Source organism: Quercus suber, unplaced genomic scaffold (genome assembly GCF_002906115.3).
Source record: "Quercus suber isolate HL8 unplaced genomic scaffold, Cork oak 2.0 scaffold_1096, whole genome shotgun sequence".
In the NCBI taxonomy this organism is placed as follows: domain Eukaryota; kingdom Viridiplantae; phylum Streptophyta; class Magnoliopsida; order Fagales; family Fagaceae; genus Quercus; species Quercus suber.
The window spans coordinates 43,939-66,824 of NW_027070501.1; the positions used below are offsets into that span (position 1 = coordinate 43,939).

The 22,886-nt window shown below is 38.2% G+C and overlaps 1 protein-coding gene across 1 annotated transcript; it reads left to right on the plus strand.

Annotated features, from left to right (window-relative positions):
* Positions 1-11,673: 11,673 nt before the first annotated feature.
* On the plus strand, positions 11,674-12,323 carry LOC136065720 (proteinase inhibitor PSI-1.2). The gene is made up of 2 exons (XM_065769257.1): positions 11,674-11,805; positions 11,970-12,323. Exons 1-2 carry the CDS (start codon positions 11,772-11,774, stop codon positions 12,167-12,169), a joined length of 234 nt encoding a protein of 77 aa, XP_065625329.1. The 5' UTR covers positions 11,674-11,771; the 3' UTR covers positions 12,170-12,323.
* Positions 12,324-22,886: the final 10,563 nt, after the last annotated feature.

The following is a 22,886-nucleotide window of genomic DNA, read 5'->3' on the forward strand; positions in this document are numbered from 1 at the left end:
TTTATTAACGTAATTCACAACAACCATATGATTTGGTTCATTACACAACACAAAGTCTTGGAGGATTCTAAGAATAGCCAGACCAAAGCGTTGTCCTGTTTTTTTCCGTGTTCATGCTTTACTTAATACGTCACCATATGAATTAGTTGTCTCACGTGTGATCATTTAAAATAAATTTCCCATGCATGCACTCTTTAAATGGAACGACACAGTTTTGAGCCATCCGTTTTTCATACACAACATCGTTTTTCATTGCCAACTGAGGTTAGAGCATTTCCAACCAGTTTTGTCATCCCATTCTATTTTACAATCTTAAAAAACTACTTTATCAATTATATCATACCATTTTACAATACACCCAACATCTCAAAACTCTATTATTTTACCATTTTATTAAAATATTAGTTTTTTAATCTTTCTTTATTATTTATTTCCAACATCCTGCCAATCAAAACCGCCAAAAACCATATCTTGCAAATTAGAACTGATGAAGTGCAAATTCGTCAATCATGATAAGTATGCCCAGATGGAGCCAAGTGTTCGCCTATGTCAGCAGGAAGAAGGGTAAGATAGTTCCCTTAAGGTGGCCACCGGTGTGGTGTCTGTCACAACGTCTCCGATGCCAAAGTCAATATAAGAAATTTTTTAGGAAATAACAGAGTATCAGAGTAACTAGTAGCGCTGCATTAAATGCATTGTGGCCACGTGGCACGTTCTGATCAGTGGAGTTAATGCTCCAATTTGTATGACTCTTGGGTTTCCCACTAAATTTCAGTTTTTTAAGCCTTGGTTTTTAAACTTCTCATTTTCTCACTTTCCTTTCCACTTTTCCAAAACTCTCAATCATTGCTCCAAGTATTTTCTTCTCCAACCTTTCTCGGCAACTCTTCTCCAAGCTAGTGCGTGACGTGGTTAAGCTTCTTACATTTCCTTTTTTGAGGTATGCCTTTCTCTTTACTTTCTGCTTCCTCTTTTCGCCATAGACATAAACTATGATAAATTTCTGATTTTCTCCCCCTTTTCTTTTGTTTCTATTTTTGGATTTCAGGGTTTTTAGGATTCATCTTTTTCCCTTTGTTTTTTGGTTTTTCCATGGTTAGTGGCACTAAGGTTAGGATAGCTTGCCCTTCAATTTCTTTTCTCTTTGTGCGCTAAAAGGGGTCTTTAGGTGTTTTCCGACATCTTGAGAACTTTTTTTTTTTTTTAGGGTAATAGTCTGGGCATTACATTGGCTGATTTGCTGCCTTTGCTTCGCCAATCAATTGATTGGTTTGAGAGTTTGGTGAGAGAGCAAGGGATCATGTTTGAAGTGAGGTAAAGTGAATTAGAGACTGGGTTATCGTCTAGTGACAAACTCGTGGAGGAGGATACTGCCGTCTGTGTCCCTCGTGAAGTTAGGGCTTTCCACGCCCTTAAGGAGGTGTGCAGTTTGTACGCTGATACCCTTTCTAGGATTAAGGATAGGTTCCAGTTCTCGGATAGGGTTAGGGTTCATCTACCCCGAGAGGAGGACCAGGCTTGCCACTTCTGCCCTGGGGAGGTATGCTTCTACAAGGCTGCCTTCTAGTGTGGGTTGAGGTTCCCCGTCCATCTGTTTCTTATGGAGCTATTAGATCGTTTTGGTATTGCTCCCAAGCAACTAATGCCCAATTCATGGAGGATAGTGGTCAACTGTATGGGGATATGGCTGGCCGCTACAGACGAAGACATGATTAGAGTAGATGAGCTCGTCTACTTATACCATTTGAAGTCGTCCAAGGAGCACGAGTATTATGAGCTAGTGCCTTGGGAATGGAGGACTAGGATTATCCGAGATTTGCCTTTGTCATTCAGATATTGGAAGTCCCAGTTCTTTTTTGTTTCCAGGGACGACTTTGAGATCCCATCCAATAAGGTTTGGGGTGATCTCCAAAGGTTGCATCCCCGGTAGGGAAACCCAAACTTAGGTGCGTCATCATTTCTCTTCGTTCGTAAATTTTCATTATGTTTGTTTTATCGTCACTAATTCTTTGTACGTTGTCTTGCGTAGTTAAGAGACGGCCCAAGCTTAAAGGCTGGTACAAGGAGCGTGTTGAAAGCCATCGAGTACACAAAGACAATAGAGGATTTTGACGATCTAGTGGACCCACAGACTCTTGCCTTCTATTGCCTTGGTCCAGAACCATCTACCTTCGTCCTGCACAACCTTGATATTGAGGAGAAAAAGAGTAAGTGTTAAGCTCGTCATTCATCTTTTTTTTTTCTTTTTACAAGTGCTTTCCTCTTGCAAGAATGACAACTAAATTTAACCAGAGTATGTATGCTCAGATGAGGGCCAAGAAGAACGAGCCCCTTTCCAATCTTGGGGCCAAAAATGTGAGGGTGATGGACAAGGGTGCTTCCGTCATTCCTGCTACCCTGGTTACTTCTAGCACTAAGATAGCGAGGATGACCTCCCCGGCTACTTCGGTTAAAGAAACCCCCCCCCCCCCAATGGAAGAGGCAACGGACCAATGACAAGGGGAAGGAGAAGGCTGACTCTCGTTCATCTAGTGTTTGGGACGATGCTGGGGTCGCAAGGGTTAGAGCTAAAGAGACTTTTACTGCTGAGGAGATGAAGGTATTCTCGGGTACGTCTCTAAGTGAGCTCGTGGGTCGTCATCTCCATAAGCTCGTCCAGGTAATGCACTTGTGCAAGTTCATCCCCTTTCCTCTTCTTCATTTTTTTTTTTTTTAGAGGTCTGATTCCTTTTTTTTTTTTTTTTAGGTGCTGGGGGAAAGCCTCCACCTTACCTCGGAGTATCTTACTCAAGAGGCCAAGGTCGAGTCTGCAGTGTCCTGGGTGACGGCCTTGGAGGCAAAGAACTTGAAGTTGAAGAAAAATTTGATAACTGCCATGGACAAAGCTAACCACGCCAAGGAAAAGGCCAAGACCCTGAGTGACGATCGTAGAGCTGAACGGCAGTTGACTTTGGAGAAAGATAAGCAACTCTTGGCTACCAAGGAGAAGATCAAAACCATAGCTATTAAGGCCATCGAGGGTTTCTAGTAGACGGAAGAGTACAATACTGTGCTCTTCAGTTGGTACTTTAAAGAATTTGAGCTCTTGAGACAATACTTCATCAAGCACCCTTCTGGAGTAGATCTGGAGAATTTGGACCTTGAAGAGGTAGACAAGGAGATGGCTATTGACGAGGCCTCCCATTCCACAAACCCTGATGATGACACCCCCAAGAGTGCTCTTCCTTCTCCAGCCGGTGATAACCCAGTCGCAAATGTCTGAACATGTTACTTTTTTTTTTTTAGTGCCCAGTGTGTTTTTGGGCCTTTTAAGTCTATTTTGAGAACAATATTTTTATTCTAATTTGAAACAATGCATTAAACCCAGTGTTTATGGGTTTTTAGCTTTAATGTGAAAGCAATGGTAACTATCCCATGTTTTTGGGCTTTTAATTATATTTGTAATTGCACACTTACTTGCCTATACTCCTGTTTCTGTGTTATCTTTGTTTCTTTAGTTTCTTCCAGCATCCTCCTTGTACTTAGCCAAATTACTTGCTAGTACTCTTTTGAGGGATTTTGTCACTATTTTTTTTTTATCCGTCAATAACTTACATCCGTCTAGACAAAATCTTGTTACTTGTCTATTTTTTTTTCTTTTCATGACTTACTTCCCTTTTAAGGGATTTGGTCATTCTTTGGCTTCATCAGTAACTTTCATCCATCTAGGCGGAATCTCGTTACTTGACCATTTTTTCTTTTTATGACTTACACCCTTTTTAAGGGATTCTGTCATTCTTTGGCTTCGTTAGTAACTTACATCCATCTAGGTGGAATCTTGTTACTTAGCCATTTTTGTGACTTACACCCATTTTAGGGACTTCGTCATTCTTTGGGTTTATCAGTAACTTATATTCGTTTAGGCGAAATCTTGTTACTTGACCATTTTTGTGACTTACACCCATTTAAGGGATTTTGTCATTTTTTTTTTTTTGTTCACTTACATTGAGTCGTTGACTGGATAGTTCTTTTATTGCTTTCAAAAATTAATACAATTGCTTGTTACATCTAGTGGTGGTACTTCTTCAAGTGCTTGATGTTCCGTGGTCGTGGGAGTCTCTACGCGTCTAAGGTTTCCAGGTGATAGCTGCCTTGTTTGGAGTAATGGACGACTCGGTAGGGTCTTTCCCAGGTTGGGCCAAGCTTCCTTTGAGCAATATCTCTGGTCACCGAGGTTACTTTGCATAGGATGAGGTCCCTTATGTCCAGTCGTCTGAGATTCACTCTTTTGTTGTAGTAATCGACCATCTTCTGTTGATACTTCTTCGTCTTGTCAACAGCTTTGTCTCTGAATTCGTCTATGCAGTCCAAGTTAACTCTTAGCTGATCGTCGTTGCTGTCCTCGTGGAACACTTCTCGTCTGATACTGCTTATTCCTACTTCGACCGGGATTACTGCCTCCATGCCATAAGCGAGTCTGAAGGGGGTTTCTCCTATTGAGGTTATTGATGTAGTCCTGTAAGCCCACAAGATGTTGGGTAATTCTTCGAGCCAAGCGCCTTTAGCTTCATCCAGCTTGGCTTTGATGATCTTGAGCAGCGTCCGATTAGTCACCTTCGGCTATCCTTGTGGATGTCCTGGGGATGAGAACTGGTTCTTGATCCCTAGACCTAAGCAAAAATCCTTGAAGTTTTAACTGTCGAACTACTGCCCATTATTTGATATGATCGTCCATAGAATCCCGAACCTGCAAATTATGTTCTTCCACACAAAGCTCTATATTTTTGCTTCGGTGATAGTTGCTAATGCCTCCGCTTCGACCCATTTCGTAAAATAATCAATAGCGACTAGTAGGAGCTTTACTTGTCCTTTACCTTGGGGCAATAAGCCGACGATGTCGATTCCCCATTGTGCATATGGCCAGGGGGAGGCTATCGTCGTCAGTTTCTCGGCTGGAAGGCGCTGGCCATTCCCAAACCTTTGGCACTTGTCGCACTTCTCGACAAGCTCCCTTGCATCTACCTGCATAGTAGGCTAGAAGTAACCTATTCTAACGACTTTACTTACCAAGGATCTAGGGCCTGCATGGTCTTCACACACCCCTTCATAAATCACTTCCAGAATATACTTGGCTTCCTCTTCATCTACGCACTTCAAGTAGGGCATGGAAAAACCCCTTTTGTACAGGGAGTCATTCAGGATCGTGAATCTGGCTGCTCTCTTCCTGACCTTTCTAGCCTCCTTGACATCCTGTGGGAGGTGTCCATCTTGAAGGAATGATATAATCGGTGTCATCAAGCTATTTGTGCTCTAGATTGCAAATGTAGAAACTTCTTCGATGCTGGGGAGCTTCTGGATTTCCATGTCTAAGCCCATACTCGTGGATTTTTCTTCTGACGAGGCTAGTTTTGCGATCTCATCTACTATCATGTTCTGGTTTCTTAGGATCTTTTCAAACTCCACCCTATCAAACCCTTGTGTTAAGTTCTTCATCTGCCTGAGGTATTTTTTTCATTCTTTTCTCCTTCGCTTCATATTCCACCTTTATTTGCCCTATTACCAGCTTCGAATTACTCATGAGGAGTAGGTTTTTAGTTCACAGTGCTTTCCCAACTCTTAGCCCCATCAGTATTCCTTCATACTCGACCTCATTATTAGTGGCTGGGAATTTTAGTTGAACTTCGTATTTTAGCATTCCTCCATCTGGGGTTGTGATGACAACCCCTACTCCCCCTTTCTTTTGGGTTGATGAACCATCAGTTTGTATCGTCCACCGTTCTGTCTCGTCCGTGAGGCTATCTTCGTTTGGAAGAGTGAACTCGACGATGAAGTCCGCTAGAGCTTGTGCCTTAATAGCCGTCCTGGGATGGTATTCGATGTCGAACTGGCTAAGCTCGATTGCCCATTGGACCATTCTCCTAACTACCTCGAGCTTGTTCATGGACTTCCTAATTGGTTGGTCCATCATTACTAGGATGGGGTTCGCCTAAAAGTACGATCGTAACTTGCATGAAGCTACTACCAGCGCAAATGCAATCTTTTCGATTCTGGGATACTTGGCTTCTACTCCTTGGAAAGCTTGACTGACATAGTAAATTAGGAGTTGTTTTTTGTACTCTTCTCGAATTAGGGCAGCACTCACGGCCGTAGCTGAAACTGCCAGATACAAATATAGATTTTCCCCTTCCTTGGACGGACTTAGGAGGGGTAGACTACTCAGATAGCGCTTGAATTCTTGAAACATTGCCTCGCATTCTTCAGTCCAGGCAAAAGCTTGCTTTAGTGCCTTGAAGAAGGGCAAGCATTTGTCCATTGCTTTAGAGACGAACCTGTTGAGTGCTGCTATCCTTCCTGTGAACTTCTGAACTTCTTTGACGGTCTTGGGCGAGGCCATATCGAGTATGGCATGTACCTTCTCTGGGTTTGCTTCTATTCCCCTTTAAGGCACCATGAATTCTAAGAACTTCCCCAAGGCTACCCCAAGCGCATTTGCTGGGATTCAATTTCATTTGGTACTGTCTGAGTGTGGCAAATGTTTCTTTGAGGTCGTCTAGATGGGCAGGCTCCTCCTTACTCTTGACGAGCATATCATCCACATACACTTCCATATTTCTTTCGATCTGCTTGCTGAACATTTTTTTCACTAGCCTCTAGTAGGTTGCTCCTACATTTTTAAGTCCAAAGGGTATTACCTTATAGCAATAAAGCCCCTGACTCATGAAGAAAGTGGTTTTCTCCTAATCCTCTTCAGCCATCTTTATCTAATTGTACCCTAAGAAAGCATCCATGAACGTTAGTAACCTATGCCCGACTGTAGAATCCACCAACTGGTTTATCCTTGGCAGAGGGAAACTATCTTTTGGACAAGCTTTGTTCAGGTCTGTGAAGTCCACGCACATTCTCTATTTCTCATTCGCTTTCTTCACTAGGACGACATTAGCAAGCTAATCTGGATAGTAAACCTCCCGAATAAAGGCTGCTGACAACAACTTGTTTACCTCATCAGTAATTACCTAGTTCTGTTTTGGAGCAAAGACTCATCATTTTTGCTAGACGAACTTCATCTTCGGGTCCACACTTAGCTTATGTTGGATGACTTCTGGAGATATACCCGGTATGTCCTCGTGACTCTATGCAAAGACATCCAGGGTTTCTTTGAGGAACTGGACAAGTCTTGTCCTCATCTTGGGACTCAGTGTCGTCCCTATTTTGGTTGTCTTTGCTATCTCGCCTTTAACCAACTCCACGGTTTCCAGGGCTTCCACCTTCTCTTCTTCCTTTTTCTTGATTATTCATATATGGTTTTCTTTGGTAGCCAGCACGGCCTGGTAGCATTCCCTGGTCAGTACTTGATCTCCTTTCTCCTCGCCCACACTGTTCTCTGTTGGGAACTTTACCTTCAAGCAATAGGTAGACGTGGCTACTTTCCAACGGTTAAGTGTGGGTCTCCCGATGATCACATTGTAAGAAGAAAGGCAATCTACCACCAAAAAGTCCAACTGACGAGTCAACTACCTTGGGTGAGTCCCTACTGTAACTGTTAGTGTCACTATGCCTTTGGGATATACCTTGTCTCTATTAAAGTTGACAAGGGGAGAGTCGAATGGGCGAAGCCTTGATGGATCTAGCTTCAGTTGCTGGAAAGTAGAGAGGTAGATAATGTCCGCTGAGCTTCCATTATCTACTAGGATTCTCCAAGTATTGAATCCTTCTATCACGAGCATTATAACCAAAGGATCGTCATTTGGCTGTTTCACTCCCTTGGCATCTTCTTCTAAGAAACACATGTCCCGGTCCATCCATCTTTGCTTGAACGGGGGCATCCTGTGGACGCTGTTCACCTGCCTCTGATACGCTTTCTTGAGGGATTTGAACAACCCCCCCGTGGATAGGCCATCTGTGATTGTTTTTATCTCCCCGATTACATTAGGCGGGCGCTGTGATGTGTGATTCTTGCCACTGGGTGAAAATTCCCACTGGTTCTTATTGTCACCTCTGAATCTGCTAGATTCTCCCTTTTTTACATACTTCTGCAGTTTTCCTTTTCGTATAAGCTCCTCTATCTGCTCTTTTAGGTCCTTGCAATCCTCTGTGTAGTGGCCGTGGTCCTTGTGGAACCGGCAGTACTTCTTCTTGTCATGGACGTTGGGGGATAAATGTAATGGCCTTATCCATTTGAGGTAGTGTTCGTCCTTAATCTGCGCCAAAATTTTGTCAACAAGCATAACCAAGGGAGTGAATTTTACTGTGCGGTAAGCTTTTTCATCTTTCCTTTTATTCCTGTCACTAGTCCGACGATCTGGATGCTCCCTTTTTCATCCTCTGCAATCGTCCTCCTTCTTTCCCTTATCTCTTGGCTTTTCCACATCTTTTATGGCGACTAGCGCACCTTCAGCGTTCATGTACTTCTACTCATTCAGGAGCATTTTTGCCATCGTCTTAGGGGGATTCTTCACAAGTGAAACCACGAACTCTCTAGACTTTAACCCAGCTTTAAAGGTTATCAACTGCACCTTGTCATCAGCTTCGTCTACCTCTAACGTCTCTCGAGTAAAGCATTTCACCTACGATCTCAGTGTTTCATTCTCTCATTGTCTAATGGTGAGTAAGTAGTCTGTTGGCCTCTTAGGGCGTCGTCCCCCAACGAAATGGCATAAAAAGGCATTGCTCAACTATTCAAAGCTATCAGTGGACGACGTTGGTAGCTTTATGAACCATTCCCTTACATCTCTTTTGAGAGTGGTAGGGAAGGAACAACATAGTATTTCGTTAGGAGGCTGTTGAAGGCCTAGCGTCATCTTGACAATATTGAAGTGGTCTTGGGGGTCCTTAAGTCCGTCAAACGGCTCAAGTTATGGCAACTGAAATTTCGACAGTACAGGGCATTCCAAGACTGCTGTGGTGAAGGGTAAATATGTTGCCCTGACCATTCTATCCAGGCTTCGGTCTGTTTTCTCCCTAATGGCGTTCCTCAGCTCGTCCATCTCTTTCTCATATCCCAGAGAAAGTCTGAGTTTTGTTCGTTTGGAGTAGTTGGTCCTCGACAGTCACTTCTCCTATGGCTATCCCCCTCATCCTCTTGGTTGGCTCTAGACTGGTTCTCCTCCTGTTGAAGCTATTGCCTCATTTCTTAATTTTTTCTGGTGAGCTCTTCAATGGTAGCTGCCAGAGCTTGGACTTGCAGAGCTAAAGCGACAAAATCCTAGTTGGACTCCATCTAAATGTAGAAGTTGATTGGAAACTATGCTTTCAAACCTGAGTACGAAAATGTCATTTCCCACAGACAGCGCCAAACTGATGAAGTGCAAATTTGTCAATCTTGATAAGTACATCCAGATGGAGCCGAGTGTTCGCCTATGTCACCGAGAAGAAGGGTAAGATAGTTCCCTTAAGGTGGCCACGGGTGTGGTGCCTGCCACAACGTCTCCGATACCAAAGTCAATATAAGAAAGCTTTTAGGAAATAATAGAGTATCAGAGTAACTAGTAGTGCTTTTTGGTGTGTCTATGTACCTTGTACTGGTGCTTTGAGGGCTTTATATATGTTTCCACAACCTTTAGCCATTGTGGTTATTAATGTGGCTTTAATGTCTCTCTTGGTAATGCCTCATGCTCAATAATGTGGGCCTTAATAAGGCATCCAACGATCTGTACAACTGGTCTTGTAACCGCTCAGGACATTATTGGTTGCAATGAATGGCTTCGTTATTTTCGTCAGTGACATGGACATGTGCTTAGCTCATCTTAGAGGATGGCCTTATTGGTCTTAATAAGATTGTATGGGGAGGTTAAGTTCATCAATCCCATCAAGAACCACCAATACAACAACAACAACAAAAACCCACATCCAGTGGGTAGCAACCAACCCTAGCAACCTACAACTAAACCCGGCAAAGAAGAGTCTTTGCCACCAACCCCAGCAACCTACAACTAGCCACTGCCAACCACCACCATCAGTGGCAAAAAAACCCACAAAACCTCAACCACCGTGAACCCTTTGTGACCCATTCCAAACACACTTGAGACCCATGGCCACACCCATCTACAGCCCACGAAACCTCACCTGGGACCCACCTGAAACCCACGGCCACACCACCTGAGACCCTCCCACCATACCAAAACCCAGCAAGCCACAAATCACAAAACTGACAATCTGATCTCACCTCACAAATCATAAAAGTGGCAACCCAAACCCCACGAATCCGATCTCACCTCCATTGCCCACAAATCTGATCTCCACGCCGATGTCCATGATTCCAATCTCACCTCAACGCTGATGCCCACAATCCAATTTCAGGGGCTTGGTGATTTAGAGAGAAAGAGCGAGGCTTAGTGACAGCGGCTTGGTGATTCAGAAAGAAAGAGAGAAGCTTGACAATGGCGCGAGAGAGGGGATGAGAGAGCAAATACTCGGTCTGTATAGAGAGAGAGAGAGAGAGGGGCTTGGTGTTTTGTGAACATTTGGCATATCCATGTCCCATGGTCCGAGGGTCATCGGAGAGGGAGAAGCATCTAACTTATCGGAGAAAGAGGGGCATCGGAGAGAGTATTGGGTTTGAAGAGAGTAGAGAGTAGATGAGAAAGAGAGAAGGAAGAGAGAGAAAAGAAGAGAAAAAATGAGAGAGGAGAGAGAAATTTCCAAGTTAAAAAGGACCTCAAGTATTAAAAAAAAAAAAAAATTATCCCATTCAACTACAGTACCATCTTACATTTAAGATGGTACTGTAGCTATATCTCAAAAAAAAAAATTAGTCTTTTCCAATTTGGCCTTCTCGTTGCTAAGCAGTTTTTGGGCTTGAATGCCAAATGTACCTTACATTTGGCATATAGCAAGCCCACTGCTGATGCTCTTACTGAGCAATATAGCCTATATGTTTAACAGAAATGTGTGGGTTTATTTAGCTCTCATTTTCTCTTCTACATTTTCTGGAAATTTGGGTTTGCTTGTTGGGACTTTCATGGTTTAATTTGGTGAGATTTTATGGTTTTGCAGTGAGTTATCTGTGGGTCATTTATGGGGTTTTTTATATGGTTGGAGTGGTGTTTTTTTTTTTTTTTTTTTTTTTTTTGAAGTGGTGTTTATAAGTGGTGGCTGAGTTTCCGTGGTAGGTTATTGCTGGTGGTGTTGGGTTTGTGCTGAGTAGAAGAGAAGGAAGAGAGAGATTGGTCGTTTATATTACTTGATTGAGTTGTACGTTAAAATTTAAAAAATAAAAAATAAAAAAGAGACGTTAAATGTACTGTTCAATGGGTTGTTAACGTAATTTTGTAAAGTGTAAAATTAGTTTTTTTTTTTTTTTTAAAGAACTCTGGATGCTAAAATAGATTAGATAAATGGGCTACTAGCTGTTCGGAATCTTCAGATTAGTCAAAATATGTTAAATTTCAAGAAGTGAGCTTTTTCCAAAAACTGATTTCAGAAGTAAGCCTTTTTCAGCAATTTCAGCAAAGCGTTAAAAATTTATAATTTTTAACATTATCCTCCCAGTTGACTCCCAATTCTGGTGGTGGTCTTTATCTACTAGTGTTTGAATGGACACTCCACTCAAGTGCGCTATTAATTACAGCACGCAAAATTGACTTGAAGTAAGCATATAATCTAAGTCAATTATTGCTGCGTTACAGGACAAATTGGCTCTGTTGTTGATGACATATCTAGTTCCCCTTTATAAAACTAGTGTTGAATGTTTCTTGTTTCTTTGTAAATTAGAGTTGAATGCTAACAATTTAATTACTTTAATTTCCTATAAATACCAATCTTATCACCACAAAAATACTGAGAGCTAGGAAAGCATGGCAGTAAAGGCTCTTCTCTTTGTGCTATATGGTGAGCTCCACTTCTCTTTTAAATTTATTATTATTATTATGGTGTTTCATGATTTTGAGAATTGTGTGTACTATGTGGGATAAGATATGTAGTATTTAAAAATTAAATTAAAATTTTTTGAGGGTTTTTCCCATGGTGTTTTTCATATTTTCGCTAATCAACAGGTGCGATTTTACTCAGCATGAATCCGGTGGACATAATAAGCGCTAAAGCTTGCCCACTGTACTGCTTACAGGTGGAGTATATGACTTGCCCATCTTCGGGTGAAAATAAACTTAATCCAAAGTGCAACTGTTGTTTAGCTCCAAAGAACTGCACTCTTCACCTTGCTGATGGAACTTCGGTCTATTGTAAGGGAAATTGAAAAATTGGACTATTGTAACTTGTATGTTGCATTCAGAGTCAGAATAAATAAGCTTCTTTTTTTTCTTTTTCTTTTTTTGAGAAGAGGAATAAATAAGCTATTAATTATTATTTACAATTTTATATATTGGAATAATAATTGCGTTCACTAGTTATATGATGGGATTTTTTTTGTTTATTTATGTAATTGATCTATGAGAAAATTATATTAAAATGTTGTTTGGATCAATGACAAGTGTGTGTCCTATGATCTACCACTCGCAACCAAGAATAAAAGAAGGTAAACTAAAGCAGAAAAGAACTGAGTTAAAGAAACAAAGATTTTAGAGTCAAAATGCCAAACCTGGAGGCTGAAAGGAATGGCCCAGCAAAAGAGGTCTTAAGGTTCAAAGCCGACTACGAAGAAGACTTCAAAAAACCTCCCTTTCTCTTAAAATGGAAAGAGCGAATATTTCTTAACAATTAGTAAAAATATTGGAAAAATATTGAGGTCTGAGATTGAATTTTTTTGGGTCTTTTGCTTTCAATTTGCTTTGTAGAGAGAGGGAGAGAGATGGTGTGATTTTTCAGCTTTAGCATGCACTGGAAATTAAAAACATAAATAACATGCAATCTAATAAATAAAATTTTAAAATATATAGCTATTTTAATTTTTTTAGTAAGAGTTTGAAATGTATCTTTACAAATTAGTTTGAAGAAAAATTTTGTCAAAATATAAAGAATAATTATCCCATATTTCTTAAATGTATGTATTGTATGTAGTAAGCTTGTATAAAAACACAAATTTTGGACTTCAAAACTCTTGGGCATTTGATCACACAATGATACTTCGTGTGTTTAGAAGAATTTTCAATTTAATCAATTGTTTTTATCTTTCCCTCATTATCTCTACGGTGTTTTTTTTTTTTTTTTGACAAAATAAACTTCCATCTTTTAAGGCAATCTATTAATTATCATTGTAATTGTAACTATCTATTTATGGAAGCACATAATTACTACAATCACTAATTCAAGGTTTATTTCAATTCCCTTTTGGATAAAGTTTGGCAACAAACTTTTTTCTTTTTTTTTTTAATGGGAAAGATAGAAGTTGTTTTATTGCATATGAGAAAAGGAAATTACATCATGGATAAGAGCTTGCATAATACAGCAAGGGTCCTCTTCAATCCAAACTACATAGTCATCGATGCTAGACGCATGCTTGGCTAGTAAATGAGTTGGAACATTTCCTTGTCTTCTAACATGAGAAAATCCAACAGTCCTAAAGTCCCCACATAGTTCCTGTATACCTTGGACCACCGTAGCAATAGAGGATGGGGGTGAGGAGAAGTTGCACAGAGCTTTATACACGACCATTGAATCTCCCTCCAACACAACATCACGCACTCCAATATCCTTGGCAAATAGTAAACCCATCTCAAAAGCCTTGGCCTCCACCTCCACAGCACCTAAAGGTGCATGGATCTTCTTGCTTAACGCAGCTTCAAGTCTCCCTTCCTCGTCTCGGATCACCACTCCAACTCCCACCGATTTTTACTTCAAGAAAATAGCCCCATCCACGTTGATTTTAAAATGGCCACCCCTTGGAAGAGACCATGCGACACCATTCGTAGGTAAGGGCGGAGTTGGAGTGTTTTGCGCTACCACCGCCTGGTACTCCAACAGGTAATCTGACACCCAACGTGACAGTTGTTGCCCAGACTTTCGAACTCCACCATATCTGGTTTCATTCCGGTTATGCCACAAGGCCCATGCAGTGGTAGTTATCAGTGCAACGTAGCCATCTCCAAAGTCATCACACATCAACATAGACCACATAATGTCTTAGAAGGATAGGTTCACTCCATTAGTTGGCTGAAACACCAGTTTAGAACATTCCCACGCCTCTCTAGCTCGGAGACTCCCATAGCACATGACCCACTGTCTCTGGTGCCTCCTTACACCTTTCACAGACTTCCTCTTGGATTATCTTCCGTTTCAGCAAGTTTTGCTTTGTCGGCAAAACATCCCGACAAGCACGCCAAACAAAGTGGCGTATTTTATGTGGAACTTGCATGCACCAAACCTTCCTCCAGAAACGTCTTTGGTTGCTTGTGTCTGAGCTGCTGCCTCTGTTTACTGAGCAAAACTGATTCACAGCTAGTTTGTAAGCGTTGCGCACCAAAAACAACCCATTTCATGTCTCTGTCCATATGAGTTTGTCAGGTGGTAGGCGAGAACTGATGGGAATGCTTTTTATAACTTCAGCCTTGTGGGGTAAGAATAATGAGTCAATGACCGTGACTTTCCATTCCGTTGTAGTAGCATTTATCAATTCTTGTACCCGAGTAGCTGAACGCAAGAACAATCTTGAAGAGCTTATCCTATACGTGGTTGGACTTGGTAACCACTTGTCCTTCCACACACGTATATTAGCTCCATTTCCAACTCTCCACCTCAAGCCAACTCAGACTAGCTTTTGAGTCGCCATAATGCTATGCCACGTGTATGATGGATTCTTACCAATTGTAGCATCTATGAAATCGCACATTGGGAAGTATTTGGCCTTTAAAACTCGATAAACCAAAGAGTCATGGCCTATTTGGAGTCTCCATCCTTGTTTTACCAACAAAGCCAAGTTAAAGAGTTTTAGGTTCTTGAAACCCATACCTCCTTTTGACTTAGGTTCACACATCTTCTCCCAACTCAACCAAGGGATTTTATTTTCATCATTCCTTTGTCCCCACCAAAACTTCCTTATCATGGTTGTCAACTCATCACATAGGGAGTCCAGCAACTTGAAACAACTCATGATGTAGGTTGGTATAGCTAGGGCCACTGCCATAATCAAAACTTTTTTCCCAGCTTTGGATAGCAAATTCTCCTTCCATCCGGACAACTTCCTACCTAGTTTCTCCATAATATCATTGAAAGTACTTCTTTTATTTCTTCCCACTAGGGATGGTAGATCTAAGTACTTTTCATGCTGTTTAATGACTTTGGCACCAAATCTTCTTTTAATCTCATCCTGCATCTCCCTAGGAGTGTTGCTACTGAAGAATAGGGAAGTTTTTGCTTTGTTCAGCTGCTGACCAAAGGCTTTTTCATACACTTCCAAAACTCTTTGAAGCGAGTCACATTCAGCTAGGGAAGCTTTGCAGAATATAAGGCTGTCATCTGCAAAAAATAAATGGGACAACTTTGGACCCCCACGACATATTGCAATCCCCTCCATGCTACCATTCCTCACTAAGGCTTTAATCAAGGCTAATAGTCCTTCTGCACACAACAGGAACAAATAGGGTGATAGGGGATCTCCTTGACGGATACCCCTTGAAGGAATAATATGACTCCTAGGGCTACCATTGATCCTTATGGCATAAGTTACAGTAGTAACACATTGCATGATCAGCTTTCGCCACCTATCAACAAAACCCAATTTTTCCATTATTTTTTCCAAACAAATCCACTCCACCCTATCATAGGCCTTACTCATATCAAGTTTTATAGCCATCTCACCCACTTTACCTCCTTTTTTCTGACTAATATGATGCATGGTTTCAAAAGCTACCAGTACATTATCCATGATTAACCTTCCATGCATGAAGGCACTTTGGGTTTCACTGATAATGGATGGTAGGACTTTTTTCAACCTGTTTGCTATTGCTTTAGAGGCAAGCTTATAAACAACATTACAGAGGCTAATAGGTCTAAAATCAGAAACTGTTTTTGGTTCCTTTATTTTTGGAATAAGTACAATATGAGTTTTATTAAAATTAGGTGAAGACATACCATGGTTGAGGAACTCCAAAACTGTGGACGTCACAACCTCACCACAAGTACTACAGAAGTGTTGGAAAAATATAGGGGGCATGCCGTCAGGACTAGGAGCTTTGAGGGGGTACATCTGTTTCAAGGCCACTCTAACTTCCTATGCTGTGAATGTACGGTTCAGCTCTTCATTCATGGTTGGCAACAAACTTGGTTAGAGTTTAAGGCTATAACTCTACCCAATATATTTTTATTTGATATGAATTTTGACAAATTCACTGTTAGATTATATTTTCTTCTTATATCCTTCATTTTTGCAAAAATTACTTAAGATCAAATATTAATAGCTATGTCATCAATCAAATGTTTAAATTTCAAGTTTTTGTAGTATAAAATTATGCATGAAAAATAAGTTTATAGATCAAATAGTAAATAAAATCCAATTGGCACAAAAATTTACATGTGGGTTAAAAACATACAATCTAACAGTTAGATTATCAAATTATGTAACCATGCTAATTTTTTAAGCAGGAGTTGTAACCTTAGACTATAACCAAGTTTGTAGTTAAAATTTGTCATTCTCTTTTCCATAGTAACTATTGAATTATCAACAAAAATAAAAAATAAATAATAAATAAATAATTGAAAACAACAGAAATTAAAGACAATACTTCCCACCATAATTGTTCAAATGTCTTCATCAAAATATCTAAATATAGAGAGAATTATTCTAACCTATATCCTATATTTTTAGAATCCTTTGATTGAACATAAGCTCGTTCAAAGACTAGGCTAGGATCCTCTTTATTTTTTACTAGTCAATGTTTCGTGCAATGCACAATGCATTGTGAAATAATTTATAAGAATTTATAGTATCTCTCATGTATAATACTTATAATGAGATATAATTTTGGGAAATTAACTTCGATTATATTATATGTCATTAAAAATGGAGGAAAATCAAGAATATGAACCAATTATTTGAGTGAATTGACAATGTATAATTATATCACTGATTTAAGCATGCAATTATATTTTATACTCTTAATTGCGTGTAATTAAATTTGCTTTTATGTTTTTGCTGTAATTTGTTTCAATTGTTGTCGAAGCAATTCAAATTGAATAAGAAGGTAATATTTTAAAACAATTGTTTCTTATGTAAATATTATAAAAAAAAAAATCACAAAAAATAATTTTATATAAATACTTAGTACACCACCCACAAATAATTAAAAGGTGAAACTTTTTTTTTTTTTTTGATAAGATTAAAAGGTGAAACTTAGTTACAATACATTGTACATATTTCCCAATAAAATTCAAATGCATACAACATACCTATTTAATTATTCTTGAAAAATCATAATACTATTCTATGTTTGATTGATTAATGTAAGCATGTATTTAATGTTGGTGTGGGTGTGTGTTCCAAACACTTTTATTATTATTTATTTTCTAGCCGTTGGAAATTTATGAGTAAAATAGTCATAGGGCAATTATGATAAAAAATAACCGTTGGACAATAATGGATAATATAGTCGTTGGGCTTTTATGGGTTATTAGTAACTAATAACTATGGACCATTATTGTCATAAATAGCCTATATAATACCTCTAATCACACCCTTTCTCATGGGTCATAGTTTATTACTCTATATTTAGATATACACAATTGTATTATATGTCTCTCCCACATATTTTTTTACAATTTATATTTGTTCTAAGAAAAGGTAATAGAGGGTTGTTCTTGAACCTTTGTGAGTGGAAGTGCATCCATCATGAAGGTTGACGCTATAGTCTAATCTTAAAGGGTTGTTTGGTCAAAAGAATCAATCGCATTGAGTTTTGCTCCAGGTGATACAAATCAACCTTTAAGGACAACACTTTTGCAGCGTGATTCTATAGCATTGTGAGATTGTTCTAAACTCCTTTTTATTTTATGTTCTTGCTAATTATTTGGGATATTATTTATGTATCAAAAATTTTTTATTCATTATTAATTTTCCAACATTTAAATTTAATTGAGAAAACTTTATGTAGTCGCTACACAAAATAATGGTTTTTACAACGTTGAGTCTTTTTTTTTTTTTTTTGAGAAACAGGACAACATTTTTTTTAGAAGAACATTTAGTTGTAGTGTCGATAAATAAATAAATCAATAGATTGTGATATTGCAACTTAAAAAAAAATTTTTTACTAGTCAATGTTTCGTGCAATGCACAATGCATTGTGAAATAATTTATAAGAATTTATAGTATCTCTCATGTATAATACTTATAATGAGATATAATTTTGGGAAATTAACTTCGATTATATTATATGTCATTAAAAATGGAGGAAAATCAAGAATATGAACCAATTATTTGAGTGAATTGAAAATGTATAATTATATCGCTGATTTAAGCATGCAATTATATTTTATACTCTTAATTGTGTGTAATTAAATTTGCTTTTATGTTTTTGCTGTAATTTGTTTCAATTGTTGTCGAAGCAATTCGAATTGAATAAGAAGGTAATATTTTAAGACAATTGTTTCTTATATAAATATTATAAAAAAAAATCACAAAAAATAATTTTATATAAATACTTAGTACACCACCCACAAATAATTAAAAGGTGAAACTTAGTTACAATACATTGTACATATTTCCCAATAAAATTCAAATGCATACAACATGCATACAACATACCTATTTAATTATTCTTGAAAAATCATAATACTATTCTATGTTTGATTGATTAATGTAAGCATGTATTTATTGTTGGTGTGGGTGTGTGTTCCAAACACTTTTATTATTATTTATTTTCTAGCCGTTAGAAATTTATGAGTAAAATAGCCATTGGGCAATTATGATAAAAAATAGCCGTTGGACAATAATGGATAATATAGTCGTTGGACTTTTATGGGTTATTAGTAACTAATAAATATAGACCATTATTGTCATAAATAGCCTATATAATACCTATCATCACACCCTTTCTCATGGGTCATAGTTTATTACTCTATATTTAGATATACACAATTGTATTACATGTCTCTCCCACATATTTTTCTACAATTTATATTTGTTCTAAGAAAAGGCAATAAAGGGTTGTTCTTAAACCTTTGTGAGTGGAAGTGCATCCATCACGAAGGTTGACGCTATAGTCTAATCCTGAAGGGTTATTTGGTCAATAGAACCAGTCGCACCGAGTTTTGCTCCGAGTGATACAAATCAACCTTTAAGGACAACACTTTTGCGGCGTGATTCTATAGCATTGTGAGATTGTTCTAAACTCCTTTTTATTTTATGTTCTTGCCAATTATTTGGGATATTATTTATGTATCAAAACTTTTTTATTCATTATTATTTTTCCAACATTTAAATTTAATTGAGAAAACTTTATGTAGTCACTACACAAAATAATGGTTTTTACAACGTTGAGTCTTTTTTTTTTTTTTGCCAAATAGCTTTTAGTAGCAGATTCCCCAAGTCATTAACAACATTCAGTTACCGACCCAATATTTGACTATTGAGTCTTTGGTTGTTCCCAGCCCATTTGTTGACATCGGGCTGAGCCCAGTTCAATAACAACAGGCTATCCCCGAGTACTGATCTTATGTGTGCATATTATAGATACTGGGCTGGGCCTATCCCTATGGGAGTGGGCCAACACTGGTCACCGACCCCATGTCCCTACATTACTGATTGAAAATTAGTATTGTTGTTTTTAGGTTTTGGGATCATGAAAATCCATTATAATATATATATATATATATCCTTATTGTAGCACTTTGTAAAGTTGTTATTTACAACTATTTTGTATTGGCTTTAATTTCGTGTCAAATTTGATTGTAATTTTATTCAATTTTATGTACCTTGTATTTTATTTGGACTTCATTGTATGGGTTGTGTGTGAGAGAGAGTGTGAAGACTCAAGACAAATTAAAGATCAAAGGAGTTTTCGCAAGTAGCTCGCAAGAAAACTTCCTGCGAAGTGAAGCCATGTGCTCAGCATATGACAGGAATGCGAAGAGTCATGACAGCTGGTTTTGTGAGTATTTCACAGGTAAGGCATTCCAGCGAGATGCCCGTGAAACATTTTGTTTTGCTATTTTGGCATATCTGCTCTACTATGTCTTCACCTATATTATATATACCATCATTACCCATATTGTGAGGAGTGCTTTTCAGAGAGAAAACTTTAGCCATAACCCTCAAGAGTTAGANCTTCTCAGAATCTCTCGTAAAATTGGTCCATTTTTGAAGATTCTCTGAAACTTGTAGCAAACGCCAAATAGCTTTTAGTAGCAGATTCCCCAAGTCATTAACAACATTCAGTTACCGACCCAATATTTGACTATTGAGTCTTTGGTTGTTCCCAGCCCATTTGTTGACATCGGCTGAGCCCAGTTCAATAACAACGGCTATCCCCGAGTACTGATCTTATGTGTGCATATTATAGATACTGGGCTGGGCCTATCCCTATGGGAGTGGGCCAACACTGGTCACCGACCCCATGTCCCTACATTACTGATTGAAAATTAGTATTGTTGTTTTTAGGTTTTGGGATCATGAAAATCCATTATAATATATATATATTATATATCCTTATTGTAGCACTTTGTAAAGTTGTTATTTACAACTATTTTGTATTGGCTTTAATTTCGTGTCAAATTTTGATTGTAATTTTATTCAATTTTATGTACTTGTATTTATTTGGGACTTCATTGTATGGGTTGTGTGTGAGAGAGTGTGAAGACTCAAGACAAATTAAAGATCAAAGGAGTTTTCGCAAGTAGCTCGCAAGAAAACTTCCTGCGAAGTGAAGCCATGTGCTCAGCATATGACAGGAATGCGAAGAGTCATGACAGCTGGTTTTGTGAGTATTTCACAGGTAAGGCATTCCAGCGAGATGCCCGTGAAACATTTTGTTTTGCTATTTTGGCATATCTGCTCTACTATGTCTTCACCTATATTATATATACCATCATTACCACATATTGTGAGGAGTGCTTTTCAGAGAGAAAACTTTAGCCATAACCCTCAAGAGTTAGAGATTGTCATAGCCACAATCTTCTACACAATCCATGTGGTTTTCCTCAACTCCTCCCTCTCCATATCCGAATCCTTGAGAGGTTGATAGCCCAAACACTTACCACACCCATCCTGAGTGTAAAGTGAGGTTTTGGGCTACTGGGAAGTATTGGAAGAAGGCCATTTGTTTGACGGATGCAATCAGGCTGAATTGCGTGATCCGGAGAGTTAGAGAAGACAAGGCTTCGTCAAGTCAGTTGGTAGCAGGAGTTTGGAGGGCTCAAGTACATGGGGTAGACTAGGCTTGGAGGGTCTTTCTGTTATTCGTGTACTCCAACTCATTCTCTAGTGAATCGATTTACTACTTGGAGGGCAGCGAAAATGTTTTCGTCAAGTTCTTCGGTTTCCTCTTCGATAACACATCGGGGTGTTATCTTGTATTTGCATATTCTTTCCTACTCTTTTAACTTTTATTTTACTGTTGATATTCGATGAATATGGCTTAGATTAGTTATATTGTTTGTTCGCTCATATTTACTTATTCCGCACTTAGTTTAAATTAGAGTAAAATTAACTGAGCCGTAATTTTAATTGGGGGTCTAAACAGCTCTTATGTTTCCACACAAATTCAAGCTTTCACACTTTTTTTTAGAAGCATTTATAGGACCGTTTTAAAATCTAAATAATCAACTGTGTCACTAATCACCATAATGACCACTACAATAATTCCCTTTTGGTAGTTTTTTTTTTTTTTTTTTAAGCTGAAAATCACAATCTATTGATTTTTTTATTTATTTATTTATCGACACTACAACTAAATGTTCTTCTAAAAAAATGTTGTCCTGTTTCTCAAGTTTGCTACAAGTTTCAAGAGAATCTTCAAAATGGACCAATTTACGAGAGATTCTGAGAAGAAGTAGGATCATATAGGCAAAGGTGGAGAAGTAATTATTTGGGTCCTCACTAAGGGGAGACTATAAAAAGGAATGGAGGGAGAATGGAAAAGTGGTTGGCAAACACAAAGAGAGGGGTGTGGGAGAACACGAGAAGGAAAGAGAGAGAGGAAGAATCAAAGGGGGTAAGGATTAGGCTTGTGACAAAGAAGGTTAGAGGGTTGGGCTGTCAAGGCAGTGTTTAAGGCAATAACTAGTAGCAGTGTAAGGAAATTCACCAACAAATAATTTGGGAGCCCAAATTCTCCACCCCTAAAGGGAGGACCACTGGGTTTAGGTACCACAAGTAAGTTTTGACAAAGTAAAATAATAAAATTTCACAATATTATTGTATTATAATACTTTTATTTTGGTTAGTAATATATATATATATATATTTTTTTTTTTTTTCTCTTTTGAAAAATTTATTTTATTTTATTTTGACATATAGACAAAGTTTAACTACAAAATTAGTTGTAGCCTAAAGCTACAGCTTCTTTTAAACAAATTAATATTACTAAATATTTTGAAAATTTAATCGTTGGATTACATGTTCTTTACGTTCTTAATACACATGTTAAATTTTGTGCCAATCGAATATTATTTATTATATGATCTATAGATTTATATTTTATGCATAATTTTAAACTACAAAACTTGCAATTTAAATAATTTATTTATGATATAGTTTTTGATCTTTAATTTTCTAAAAATTTTAAGCATGGAAGATATAAGAAGAAAATGTAATCCAATAGTGATTTGTCAAAATTCATCTCCAATAAAAAGATATTGAGTAAAGTTGTAGACTTAGGCTATAACTAATTTTATAGCCAAACTCTATCCCATGATAGAATAACACCTTAGTTTGTTGTGAAAGTGAAATTTCGATGTGGGTGAACCTATAAGTTTTTCTTTTAGAAAAAGTCTAGAGGCACAACAAATTTGGTACTTGTTGATATGACAGATTGTTAGTAATATGTAAAAAAAAAAAGAAAAAAAAAAGTGATATTAATGATGAACTT